General features: G+C 41.9%; 1 protein-coding gene across 2 annotated transcripts in view; it reads left to right on the top strand.

The window, feature by feature from the left end:
• LOC110040762 (uncharacterized) overlaps positions 1 to 14,284 on the top strand; it is a 29,078-nt gene extending 14,794 nt beyond the window's left edge. For both annotated transcript variants that reach the window (XM_020746030.2, XM_020746032.2), the window contains one exon: positions 471 to 14,284. In XM_020746030.2, coding sequence (XP_020601689.2) covers positions 471 to 11,751 — 11,281 coding nt within the window. In that variant the 3' untranslated portion in view covers positions 11,752 to 14,284. The remainder of the gene's footprint in view (positions 1 to 470) is intronic.
• Positions 14,285 to 14,667: the final 383 nt, after the last annotated feature.

The following is a 14,667-nucleotide window of genomic DNA, read 5'->3' as shown; positions in this document are numbered from 1 at the left end:
AAACTTCAAAATTGCGCCTTGGCTATCAACAGAACGTTTGCTCCCACTGTCCTCGCAAAATAAATGCACCATGTTTTTGGTTATAGATTTTCTTTCAAATTGTTCACTATGTTGTAGCTTTGTACTATTCCATCGACATAATCTTTATTAAAAAACCCTACTTCTTTTGTTTTTTTCTAACAGAAAAATCTCATTACAGGTTATTTAATCTCACATTTCCATTTGTCTACATAATGTTTTCTTCTGAAATGTTATTTCGCAGTACCTCTGTACAATATGTTAGCTATTAATTATTCATATTCAAAGACCAAATATTTGTTATTAATTCTTATTGGAGCTTAACTTATACAAGAGATGAAATACTTTACTTACGAACCCCAAAGCGTGAATTTTATGTTACAATTGGTACGTCATAAAAGCATCCTCGAGTGTCGCAATATGAACTGTCTATTTTATATTTCGTTTTGCAGGATCCATGAAAACGCTGCGCTAGATTATCAAGACATTGACCGTACGTTCACAGAAAATGAAGATACAGAAACAGACCAGCTTGAAGCAAACCAACGGAATGGATCAGAGAACGGTGCGTATGCAGAGCGAGGTGTAAAACTGAAAGAATTGACGTCTAAAATGACCAGCTTAGGTCACCGCTTGCAGTCCCAGCTGGTTTCTCTACATGAAACGGTTTGCAAAGAAACGGAGGCTTCCAAAGAACGTAGCGGGCTCTATGAATTGTTCCCTCCTGAGTTGGTTGAAAAGCTTCAAAACAGTACCACTGACCTGAACTGTGAAGTGAAGGTCCTTGAGAGATACCTAGGACAAGTGCAAGAATTGTTGACACTAGAGGAAAAGAGGAACAATGGATATAAGAGCTTGAATGGGGCTGCATCCTGTCTAGAAAAGAATCAAGATGAAAACCAGAAACAGAAACTGTCCTTGAAAGAACTTGAGGGAACGAGCGAGAAGCGAATTGCAACCGACAAAGAAAAGTGGGCAAATGACATGGAATTGTTGACAAATCAGCTGAGGGCAAATGGAAACGTGATAGAAAACGAGGATGGAAGAGGCAGTGATGGTTTAACCAGACTGGAGAAATTGGAATTAGAAAACCAAAGCTTTAAGAAGCAATTAAAAATGATTAAGGACAAATTAATCGAGCGTGGGCTTTTGGACCAGGAGATGGCTTCACTTACAAACGTGGAATCTCCATTTATTGCTAAACATGGCGATGGTTCTGCTTCATCTGAACTTGCCATCCTACAGAAAGAAAGAAAAGTCTTGCTAGCGACAGTTGTTAGACTGCAAAGCCGAGAGAGCAATAGCGAGAAGAAAGACAACGACATAGACACTTGTGATGCCGCGGTTCAGTGTAAAATCAACATCCTTGGCCAAGTGGCGAATCAAGGCGTTTCGCTATCGAATGAACTTGAAGAACTCAGAAAGCGTGTGACCGAACTACAAGCGGAAGTCGATGAGCTAGAGGAAGAAAATAAATCCCTGGAGGAAGAAAGTGCCAAACTGACGGAGGAAAAAAGAGTACTCGAGGACAGCGCGGACAAGTTGAGAAACCAAATAACTGACGCCTTGGATTCTAGTCTGGAAGAAATGGAACATATACAACGGGAAAAAGAAGACATTCAAAGTAAGTTAGAACTTGCGGAGACAGACAACAAGAAGCTACGTGACAGCTTTGTTGAACTTTTAAAGAAGAATACGGATCACTTAGAGGCCATTCTGGATGAAATAGAAAGAAAGGACTCCCTTGAGGATGTTGTGGACTTTTTAAGCACCGAAGTTGAAAAGCTCAATGAAATCAATAGCCAAGCGGTGAACAATATACAAAAAACGTGTCTCCCCAGGGACACCTCGCAAAAATTTCATAACTCGAGCCTTTTGAGCGAAATCAAGACATGCAAAGAATTAATAGATTCACAAAGAGCCCAAATACGACAACTTCAAGTGGACAAAAGAGACATCGAAGATAGCTGTATCAAGCTAAAGCGAGAGGTGGTAATTCTGCGGACGAAGCGGGGCGAGAAGACGCCACCGGAGTACAACAGCACCGGTAGCATGCTACCAAGTCGAAAGACTTCGGTCGAGCGATGCGAGTTTCTTAAACAAGACATCCTTCGCCTTACCAAGCGCGGAACTGAGTTGGAAAATGTCATTAAAAGGCTCAAGTCCGACAACTCTAACTTAGAAGAGGAAAAGGTTTGTTTGCTGGACTCGTTGTATCATCAACTCGAAAGGAACGAGTCCCTGGAGGTGCAAATCGATAAACTCAATAGTGTAATTAAAGAATACAATGGCGCTAACGGGCTGCAAGAATCGTCAACAAACCTTCTACTCAACAAACAACAAGATTTTACCACAAGTGACCGGGATAGAGATGTAAATGGGAACGTTTTGAAAAGCGAGAATTTCGATCACGTTTGTCCTCAAGACAGTGACGATTACGTACACGAAAATGGTTCTACCGCAGAAGAGACTGAAGACGAGTCACGAACAAACAAGCTTCGACTTAATGAACATGTACAAAGCTTAGAAGAGCGTGTACTTGAACTTGAAAAGGAGAAAGAGAAAATTCAAGGACAACTGGACGAGAGTAGCAAAAGCGAAAAGGAACTGCGAGAGCTAGTACAGCAATTAAGGAACGAATGCGTATCGTCGAAGAATCAGTTGAAAAAGAACCAAGAAGTTTCGGACACGCTTCAAGAATGCCTTCGCGAAGCACACGAAGAAAAGCAAGAATTTGCCGAGTCTTTGGACGAAATCACCGAAGAAAAGACAACCTTAGAAAAGAAGATTGAGATGACGGAAAACGAACTGAACGATTTGAAGGGGAAATATCAGCGTTTAAAGACCGAATTCGAGTCGGTTACAGCTGGCGTTGAAAGCACTGACAAAGCCAAACAACAGATGACATCGATACACGCGAAACTGTCAGAGCTTTACGAGGCTCTGACAGACAAAGATAAAGATAGTACTTCTGAAGAACACGATGCTGAACTTCAAGAATCGATATCCTTGGAAGAACAAGGCAACAGCATAATCTCACTGACTGAAAAAGTCCACAAAGAAGTCACGCTTCTCAAGAAAGAACTCAGGAGGGTAAAAGTGGAACAAGAAAAGCTGAAGACGAAATTTGAAACGTCTCAAACGGAAAAAATGTCCCTTCAAAAATACGTGCGAGAACTTGACGAAAAGCGACGGCAAGTAAAGAGTTTTATTACGAAACTCACCGAGGAGAAAGAGGCGATGTCAGAACAAATGGATGAGATCAGACAGCAGAAGACCAACTTAGCTGATGCTTTAGAAAACGTTTATCAAAGCAAGGAGAGTCTGCAGTGCCAACTGGAAGATGCGTTGTGTAAGCAGCACGAAAACAGCAAGTCCATGACGGAGGCTTCTGCAGAGGTTCAAAGTTTGAAGAAGTCGCTTTATAGAATGGCTGAGGAGCGAGACGCCCTTAAAGAAGCGCTGCTTGACATCACGAACGAGTTTCAAACGCTGAAGACGTCCGAGGCTAAGTTGAAAGAAAAAGTTACTGGCGCTCAAATTGAAGCTGACCAGAGCGTGGAAGAAGCGAGCGACGTGAGTGCCAGAGACGAAGAAAAAGAGGTTATCAATCGCCTGCATTTGGAGAACGACGGACTAAAGAAACAGCTAGAAATGTTGAAAACAAGTAAGCTCTCTTCGCATGAAGAACGGCTTGAGGCGAGCGTTATGGAGGGAATTCCTCTCGACTCAAGCGATGGTCTTCAGGAATCGTCGGAATCCGGAGACGAAATACAAGTTACAACGGCTTCGGAGTACGGCAGCAGCCCGCCTGCCTATGAAACAGTTGTGTCCTTAGCTCTAGAAGAACCGATCGATGATACGGAGTTGCTAGTCTCAAGTGGGGCAAGTTCTTTGCTTCAAAGTGTGTCACCTGATGACCAACAGCAGCTTGATATACGCTACACTGAACTGTCTGTGGAGAAAAAGGCGCTTGAGGTACAGCTGAAACGAAGCACTGAAGAGATCGAACAACTGAAAAGTTGGTTTGATTCCATGTCAGCTGAGAAAGAAATCATGGAGAAAGAACAAGAATCCATTGTAACGGAAAACGAAGAGTTGCTGAGAGATCTCGAAAGAGCTAAGGAGGAAGAAGAAAAACTAAAACAACGTCTTGAGGAAGTCTCAAAGCAAAAGGGAGATGAGGACAAACCCACAGAAGACATCTCAGCGGCATTAGAAGAGAAAAACAAAGAAAACGCGCAGCTTCGAGAAGACTTGAAGAAACAAGAGAAAGCAAACAAAGATGCGACAGAAGCCCTTCAACTGGCCAACATGCGCAAGAAAACACTCGAAAGCCAAGCCAGTGAGTCTTGGGAAAGAGCCGAGGCACTGGAGAAGTCTTTGAAAGCCTTCAAACAAAAGAATGACACACTTTCTAAGGACATATCCGACTTAAAGAAAGAGAGAGAGGCGCTTAGTAAATCATCAGAGAAGCTCACTGAGGATTACAAGACTCTCCAGCAGAATCTGGACGCACAAAGCAAGAAGCTTGAAAACGTTGAAACGGATAGTGATAAGGAGGGCAAACAGCTGACCCAGCTTTCAGAGCAGGTGAAATCGCTTGAAGAACAACTTCGACAGAAATCGCAAGACTTGACTGAATTAGAGGAAAAATATGAGAATATGGTGAAAGAAAACGAAGATATTCATGCACTGGTTGATGAGATGAAGAGTGAGAGTGAAGCCCTCGATAGGAGACAGGAACAACTTCTAGACGACTACAGGACACTTGAGGAAACATTAGCAAGAGCCAGAACAGAGAAGAATGAAGAAGATGAAATTCTCATAGAGAAAGAGCGAGAGTTGGAAAGCGTTACTAAGGAGCTAAACAACGAAATTGAAAACTTAAAAAGCTCACTTAAGGCCGCACAAGACAAGCTTGATGCCACCGAGGACGACTTGGAGCTAACAGAAGAAGAAAAAGACGATTTAAAGACTCAAGTTGCAAACTTCAAAGAAAGCGAGAAGCTTCTTACAGAAGAGTTGGACAAAAAGTCACAGGAGAATTTACAATTCCAAGATCGCCTAGAAAAGTTACAAGGCGATAAGGAATCTCTTGAACGCAAGTTGGAAGACGTAGAAAAAGAGAGTATTGTGATGAAAGATGAACTTAAGGATTTGAAAACCCAAGCTACAGATTTGCTCGCTTTTGTTGATCGATCATTCGAAAGGAATCCATCGAAACAATCTAAAGAGATGACACGTGAAGAGACAAATATTGTGGAATATGTTTGTAATCATATCGAAGCTCTCTCGAAAGAAAAGGCGTCTTTGGCAACAAAACTCGAAGAAGAAGCATTGAAGTTGGCACGCGCAGAGAAAGATTTGCAGGAGTTGAGGAATGAGCTGAAAACATCGACGGAAAGACTCGAGAAGGCTGAAAATACAAATCGCGAAATCCAAGACAACAACAAGGAGCTCATTCAAGAGCGAGCTGAGTTGACGCTACAGTTGCAAGAGGCGCTAGACAAAGAACACATGGAACACGCACCATCTGAATCAACACCCGCGCTTTCTCGAGATGAAACGCGACTATCGCGCGAAATTAGTGATGTTCGTACTCTGATCGAAAAGCTTAGCTTGCAGAAGGAGAAGTTAGGAGCTGCGTTAGCGAGCAAAGAAAAGCAAATCGCTACTGTTACTGCCGAAGCGAGCGAGAAGGCAAAAATGTTGGAGCATAAAGAGAGGGAAGCCGAGTCTTTGAGCCTAACAAAAGCAGAAGTGGCAGTAGCATTGGAAATGGCGAAAAATGGCTCGGAAAAACTGCTCACGGAGTTGGAAAGCGAGAGGAATAAAGTTGAAAGTTTGAGGCAAGAGTTGGAGAAGCTAAAGAAACAACACCGAAATAATCAACAGGATCTGACAGCTTGTGCTTCTAGGCTTGAAGAGGAGAAGAAGTCGTTTACAATGGCCGAGAATAAATGTCAAGATCTTGAAAAACGCTTGAAGGAAGTAGACGAGGAAAATGTGAAGCTACAAGAAGAAAAAATTGAGCTAGAGGAAAATCTTGAAGCTAAGACTGCTAATCTGTCCTCAGTGGAAATGCTTGCCAAAGAAAACGTACTGAAGTGGAAGAAAGAGCTGGACCAGAAAGACAAGCAAATTCATTCCCTCAATCAAGACTTGAAGAAGTCGAACGTCTCCCTTTCAGAGTTACTCAGAGTTGTCGACGAGTTAAAAAACAAGATTACTGAACTCGAAAAGCAGTGTAGTCAAGCTGAGAAGTCGCGCAAAGAAGTGATCGAGGAAAGAAACAACCTGCAAAAGAAATTAAATGAACAAACGGACGCTAAGAAAGCGCTGGACGTGAAGTTACAAGAATTGAAGACAGACATAACCAAACATCAAGAAGAAAACGAAGATCTTAAAAAGCAAATTTCGACTACTGGCAATGATAAGGAGTCCCTACAGAGAAACTTAGAGGACCTGGAAGAACAAGATAAGAACAAAGAGAAACGGCTGGCTGATTTAAACAAAAGCAAACAGTCCATGGAAAACGAGTGCGCTAAGTTGAAATCTGAGTTAACATCGCTCAAAGAGGAACTGGCAAAGAAGACTTCAAGCCTGGAGAAAATTCAACAGGAATTGAATGATTCAAAAGGTCTTATGCAAGAAAGCAAAGACAAATTTGATCAGCTGAAAATGGAAAACGAAGAGTTGAAGAAGGCCCTGGATAGCGCAGAGAAAAAATTTGGAAGAGCAGAAACAACAGCAGCAAAAACAAAGGAACAAAACAAAAAGCTGAAGGCGAAGTTAGAAGCCATCGAGGAAGAAATGGCCGCCCTGAATTTAGCGTTTGCCGAAGCTCAGAGTAAAGAACAAAGTTTGTTGATTGAAATGAAGACAGAAACAGAACGCATCGAATGCGAGTTGGAGAGGCTAACAAGTGAATGTGAAATTCTCAAGGAAAAATTGGATGACGCTGCTGAGGAGAAGAACGAACTGGAGCAGGAGCTTGAACTTGAAAGAGTACAAAGAAAGAATGTCGAAGAGGAACTGTCCAAACTAACAAAGGATCACGACGCTCTGAAGATTTCTTCGCAGACATTGGCTCAAGACACGGAGAATTTGAAACACGAGTTTGCACGTGAAAAAGAGGAAAGAGCGAATATTGAAGAGGAATTGGCGAAATTGCAAGGAGAGAAAGACTTGTTAAAATTGTCGTCGCAAACTTTCGCTCATGATCAGAAAGATGCAGGAAATGTGAAGGAAAGTGAAGAAATAATCCTGTGTGCTGAGGAAGGAACACTTTCATCGGCAGCAGACATGGAATTCAGCTTAGAGTCGGCCTCAGATGAAGGAGGTTCTCTCGAGGACCAATTAGTGAAGCAACGTCAGATTAATTCAGAGTTAAACGAGGAACTGGAGGAACTTAACGATGAAAAAGACGAACTGAACGAAATTATTGAAGAGTTGAGGTCTAAGGCGAAGAAGCTACAGCAAAACGTAGATGACCTGATTGAGGAAAAAGAAAGTTTGGAGGACAAACTGGACGAGAATACGAAACATTACAAAGAAGAGATTGGATCTCTGGTTGATGGTAAAGTAGAGCTATCGAGAAAGCTAGAGGTTCTCCTAAAAGATAAAAATGTTCTTCGCGAGGAAATAAAAACCAAGGAAAGAGAGTACAGTGCAGCCTTGGAAGAAGGGAAAAAGTTGGAGGATGCCCTGGAGAAGAGTGCTCAAGAAGTAAAACGCCTATCAAAAGAACTCGACATGGAAGTCGAAGAACTCGTCGAAGAGAAGCTAGCGAAAAGCAAGGAAAGAATGAAGGAACTTGAATACAAACTGGACCAGTTGAGCCTTGAAAATCAGGAGATAATGAGTGAAATGGCTGAGAGAAAGAACGAAAACTCCACATTACGTTTAGCAGTGGAAGAGGTGACATCGGCGAAAGAGGAGTCCGAGATGCAATCTGCAGCAACAGAGAAGGAGCTTTATGACGAAATCGATAAAGTACAGCAGGAATTGAACGAGAAAGCTAAAACGATAGCATCTCTCGAAGAAGAAATTGCTGAGTACAAAAGATTGAAATCTGAGAAAGAACAAGAAGAAAACGAGGCAATGGCGGACCCATCACAGAAAGACCTTCAGGAAAAGTTTGATCAATTACAGAATGAACTGGACGAGAAGAACAAAGCGATTTCAGCCCTGGAAAAAATAATCGGCAGTTACAAACGATCCAGACAGGAGCGAGAACGAAAAATGCAAGATACGCTCGAGAAATTACAAGAGGAACTAAGCGAGAAGGATTTAAAGATTTCAACACTTGAAGAAGAAATTGCCGAGCAGAAACGAGCCGGGAATGAACTAAAAGAGAACATCGACAGCGACATCAAGACAGAAACGGCAGAGAACGACCAAATTATCGAATTGCAAAACGAACTAGCTGAGAAAGATAAGAAAATCGGATTGCTTGAGGAAACAATAGTCGATTACAAACGAGCGAAGTTTGAACAGGAGCAGGAATTCAAGGAAAAAGAAGCAAGCTTGGCGACGGCTCGAGAAGAGTTCCGCAAGACGTTGAAAGAGAGATGCGAGGACGAGGAGCGATTGGAGAGCCTCAGGCGGGCGAACAACCGACTGCAAGAAGCGCTAAACATCGCCAAGGAGAAAGAAAATAAACTAACGAAAGAGTTAGAAGAAGTAAAAGATCGACAAGGATACCAAAATGTGATGGTTACCGAAGAAAAGGTGCGAAAGACATCCGCTACTGAGGCATTGGAGAGTGGCGGGGAAATAGTAACCATCATGTCTTCTAAAGTCTCTCAGCTGAGCCAGACCCCGCCGAAAATAGAAACAGGCCAACTCGAAAAACAAGCCGCCGCGCTTGAAAATGCCAGAAAAGAAATAACCATGCTGGAATCCCATGAACAGGAGTTGAGAGGCGAGTTAAGAAAAGCACGTGATCAAGTCTTTGATTTACAGCTCGAGCTGTCCGATGCGCTGCGAGCTTTGAAACAGAAGGAACGACTACACGAGCAAGAACGAAAGCGATTTCAATACACTATTGAAGACATGGAGAAGGAGTATACGAAAATGCGCCGCGAGCTCTCTTCAATTCTAGCCATGGAGAAGAACAGATCATCGTTTATTACAGTGGTAGAGCTGAAAGGCACTCTACGAAAAGCAGAGTCAGATATGCTTGAGGCTGTGTCCAAAACAGCAGACCTGCTAAGCCGAGCTAAGAACGACATCCAAGAGAGCCGTCGAATGGAGTCTGAAAAAGACAGCGCGGAGAGGTCCAGCGAGCGGGCTCGGAGTTTTATAGAAAAGTCCATGGAGGAGAACAAAGATCTTCTTAAGCAGTTAGACGAAGTTTGCAGAGAGCGAGACAGGATCGCGAGGAGACTGAAACGCTCTGAAGTTGCGCAGATTCTTTTGAAGCAAATCCTGAACGAGTCGCTGGTTGAAGTTGAAAGATTTAAGCATCTCGTTGACTTCAATGGAAAACATCAGAAAGGCCGCTCGGCGAGTGTTAGAAGCTATAAAGCTGAAACGAGCACTCAAGAGCTGGAGACGCAGAGTGATCTAACGGCAAGGGACTTAGAAGAAGCCGAACGCTTGAAAGATTGTCTCGAAGAGCTGCGCAGAAATATCAGAGGTTTAGAGGAATGCCTGGACGAGGAGAGATCTAAGGGTGAAGGGAACCTACTTGATTACTTACGCGAGAAGAACAAATCACGCGCTGAGATTACCGCCTTGAAGCAGTGCTTGCATGAATCCGCGATCAAGAAGGAGTCCCTACAATCACTGGTCAGCGAACTCCAAGGGAAATTGGAGCTGGCGCTAATGGAGAGAACCGCTGTCGAGAACGAGGTTTCCGAAGTTCGATACGAAGTTGAGAAGCTGCGGACTCTGTCGTACGATGAACGAGCAGAGAAGAATTCTCTGAGACAGGCAAATGCGGAATTGAAGCGATCGCTGCTGGATACGAAAGAAAAAGACGGGAAAGCGGTGAAAGAGTCTGACAAGGTAAAGGAACTGAAAAAGGAGAAAGACCGCTTGTCCACAGAAAATGAAAAATTGTGGAAAAACGTAAAAGAACTGAGTAAAGAACTAGAGAAAATGAACAAAGACAATTTTGCAAAGATCTCTAAAGAGTTGGAAAACGCTAACTATCGCATCAGTGAGTTATCGAGTGCCAAAGAAGCCGCCGAGAGCAAAAACCGAGCGATAGACGCTGAACTCCAAGGAACTAAGTACAAGTTGAGAGTCTTGGAAAAGGAGCGCAATGCTTTGAAGGACAAAGTCCAAAACTTAGAAGAAAACTGTAAAGAGTTGGATAGTGAGAAAGATAAGCTTGTAGACGACGCGCATTCGTTTAAACTGAAAATGGATAAGAAAAACCAAGAGCTAATGTCAAAGCTTGAGTCGAAGGAACACGAGGCAATCTCCTTAAAGGCGAGAGTCGAAGGTCTCGATGCCCTTCAACGGAAACTTGAGAATGATGTCCGTGGATTGGAGAAAGACAAAGAAAACTTTGCGTCTCAAGTCCGTTCACTGGAGTACGATAAAGAACGCATTGAAGCGATCAACAAACAGCAAAAGGCAAATCTAGAAATTGTTCTTCTTGACAAAAGTAGTGAAAAAGACTTGGATGACAAACTGAAGAATTTGTTCACAGAAAACAATAGACTTGAAGAGATGAACAAGAGTCTAGAGACAGATGTGGGAGAACTGTATAAGGAGCTCGAAACCAAGGACCAAGAGAAGAAAGGTCTCGTCGAAGAACTACACGAAATGGCAACCAAGATTAAACAACTCGAGAAGGAGAAACAAAACCAAGCGTCTCTTAAAGAACAGCTTGCTGAACAGTTATTGGAAAAAGACGAAGCCATGAAGACAAAGACCAAACTTCTGTCGAGTCGTTTAGACAGTGTCCTAAAAGAGACGGAAAATCTGAAAGATTCGTCCGGTAAAATGGAGCAAATGGGAGTGGAATACAGGCGACTGGAAGATGAAAATCTTCAGCTCATAGAAGGCATGGAAAAACTGCGCGACGAGATTGTCAGTTTGAAAAAGGAGAACGATCTTCTGAGGCGAGCTTGTCAGCAATTGCGGGGAAGGAAGTCTATTACGGAAGAGAAATTCATAGCTGATACTTCAAATTCTGAACTCAATAGCGAACCATTCCCAAGGAAGAGCTCGTTGAATAAACCGTTAGTACACCAATTTCAGCCCATCCAGGAAAGAGTCATCGCAGAAGAAACAAACGAATTGAATGCGATGAGTGGTAGAGAGCCTCAAGAGCCTCGTCGCAGATCCTACGATCCAGTTCCACGGGATATAAAACTTTCTAAAGGATCGTTAGCACCAATGCCCCCGTGGACAGGGGAGGGGAGGGGACGACAAGGTCAACGAGGTACCTCACGGGACCGGCAACGGTCCAATAGTTCCCCAGCAGTGAAACGTTATCCAGACGCACCGCAAACAAGACGCGACGCATCCCCAGCCCCGAAGGGGCCCTCTCCACCCTCTACAGACTCCAGCCGTAGCTCGGAGACCGACCGCAGCGTTTGCTCCAGGAGCTCCTATTGCAGTCCCATTTTGTCCCTGGTGGATACGTGCCCTCTTCATCGGAACTCCTCGACGGAGCGTCCCCCGAATCAGTGTCCCATTTGCAAAAAGGAGAGAAGAAGGCCTGGTATGGCGCCAAAAGAATATGTGACTCTAGAAAAATACGTATAAATTTTCTTAAATATAACTATTACATAACTATAATTATAATCCATCAAATATTTTCGCTCGCGCGCGATTGGTCTAGACGCGTCACGTGACTGAGTATGCCCCAGCTAAAACTGGTGAATATCCGAGTGATATTCCCCAATCTTCAAAACTGCGCGTGTTGCGAGAAATATTCGAAGGATAATAAACACAATAGCCTCCGTTTAGCGGGAAAATATGCTCGGATATTTGTCCTTGGACATAACATGTTCCTCAAAGGACACAGTTTTCCTCGAGCTATGCTGTGGGAAAACTTTCCGCTTCTCGGAACGGATAATCCGTGCATATTTTTGCGCCAAATGGAGGCTATTGTTCATATAACAGATTTTTATTCGATTATTTTATAATAGCTACCAACTTGTTCGTTCCCTCATTCTTTCCCACAAAGCAATTTCATATTTTTTTCCGTTTGTTTTTATGGTTTTCATCTGCCCTCAAGGGTTAGAGATTGCTAGAGATTTACAATCGATACGATGTTGAACGCGTTTATGACTTATGGCAAACATTTGTCATAAGAAATTCAAGATATGGGGATACTACAATCACAAGTGAGCTCAATTTTAAGGGATGCTTTTTAGTTTCCATCGGATATCAGTTTCAAAAGATTGTAGCAAAAAGGTCGAAAATTCGATTATTTCTAATAAGCAAAAGAAATAAGACCTTCTAAAAATTTATTCACTCAGCAGAGTGGTAACAATTTATCGATCTTCCCATTTGCCCACCGAAGCGACTGTTTAAGGACATAGCAAACCGTAAAATCGTACTTGGGCCTTGTAAAAAATTACGGTGTTAAGAACCTTAATCCCTACAGAAATAAGTTAAATCCCTGCGTGAACTAAGCAGAAGATGCTACATCACGGTGTTTCCCACTGACTTTTAGGATTTTTGTTTGTGCTATCGATACCAAAGCTTTTCTGTATTAGACGCGAGATTTTGATGTTTTAAAATAGGTTTATTGTGCGGGCTTCCTCTTTTGCTCGACCAGAATCTCGGTCACAAACTGTGACAATTCTTAGCTATTCTTTTGTACAAAAGAGCGAGAGAATTTTTAATTTCTTTTCAGATCGAGGAGAGCTTTACGCTTTAGGCAAAAGAAATTCTTACAATTGACACAGAATGTATGCACTGAACCGATTTTCCAGTTATGAAACAAAAAAATATTTTCCATTCATGATGGGCGGTTTCAGACAATCACAATGTGGTCAGACTTGTAGCCGCTCTCATAAGCTTGTAATTCTTTTGCTTGTAAACAGCTGTAATTGGTTTGGGGCTAGGGGCATTGTTTCTGTTGTTTGTTCCATTGTTCTCTCAAAGGGTTTCAAGCCATTCATGTGAGACCTTACAAGAGCTGCTACCCGACCCAATGTGGTTGGTGTCCCGTTTTCATAACAGATATTGTAAAAAAAAAAATGTGTTCAAACTTAAACCACAGTTTCATCTATTTTCAACATTTTGGCTTCATACCTGAAGGTCTAAATGGGAATGCTGGAATCTCAGCTATCATGTAAAACTTCAGCCCAAATCTCGGCCATCAGTAAATTTTGCGGATCTCAGATCTTAGCCATCAGTTTAAAAAAAGTCTCGTCATTGCTAAGCCGACAGTTAAAATCTTGATCAACTTTCACTTAAACTCCATCCAGTTCCACTGTCAACCATTGGCCTCTCTAAACAATTATTGTAAAATATGTTAAAAATATCTCTTAATCTGAGATAATGGACCTCTACGTTACTGTAACTATGCAATATTTTTTCATCATTTTTTGGGACATTGCCAGAATGAAACTAAACTTTTTACAGAGCTATGCAGTCCTATAACATGTGTATGCATTACTTCCCGATATTTTGCTTGCTGATGAGATATACAATATGAAGACATGATTGATCATCGCAGATATACACAACTTAAGCGTTTGTGAAAGTAAAGCCTGAAAAAAAGAAATCTGGCCTGATCGGATATACAATATTAGGAATATTCATTATGTATAAAACAAAAGCTAGTTGAAAGAAGCTACGTCACGGTTTGTACATCTTGAAAAGTGTAGCCTAAATTTTTCAAGTTCGTCGTTTGTAATCCGCTTCAATCTTCTCCATCCTTAACCATCCTTGTTTCTTTACGGTTTAATATTATCTCTTTGGAGTTTTTTTTATCTTAGTAAACTACTATTTTCAGTTTTCCTTCAATTTAAAGGTGATTTCGCACGTGGCCAAAATAACTCAAAATTCCGTGACTGAGCTCTTTTAACTCGTGGAGACAGCGGATGCCGTATTCAGTCTGACTTGTTTTTCTTGTCTCTGTCTTTGTGTTTCTTCTGGTCCGTTCCCAAACTAACTCCCTTGTTATCTGTTTTCATGCGATTGTATTTTTTAAAAATTCCTAACTATAATACTCCAACAGCATTCGCTAGTGTTCGAGCAAAAAAGACAAAAAGAAATTTTATATAAATTTGTAGATATATTTTTTGTATCAAAATGAAATAAATTATATTATATCCTTTGATCAGTTTGTTTTTGTTTTTGCGTTTACGCTTACAACAAATTTACGCCCATTGCGCACAAAACAACCGTGATGAATTCTCCCCACAGACCAACATTTTCCAGGTAGAAATTTTCATATCTTCGGGATTAATGTCTTGCCTGATCCGAAACTTGAAAATTAGTAACAATCGATGGCTATTGAAGAGTTTCATACTAATTTTGTTTTTATCTAAGAAATTTGTACATATTGCACAAGTGTTTATATAAAAAGTAACCCTACCTGTTCAATTCAGGAGCTTCGTATTCCACACGCCATATTGAATGTAAAGTTTTATATGAAGTAGTTTAGCTTCATTAAAGTTGGCACTGAGACTGCGGGCTCAATAGGCACTCTCTGACACTCAG

This window comes from Orbicella faveolata, unplaced genomic scaffold, assembly GCF_042242905.1.
Source record: "Orbicella faveolata isolate gen_17 unplaced genomic scaffold, um_ofav_v1 contig_47, whole genome shotgun sequence".
Classification (NCBI taxonomy): Eukaryota; Metazoa; Cnidaria; class Anthozoa; order Scleractinia; family Merulinidae; genus Orbicella; species Orbicella faveolata.
This window is presented reverse-complemented; position numbering and strand designations above follow the sequence as displayed.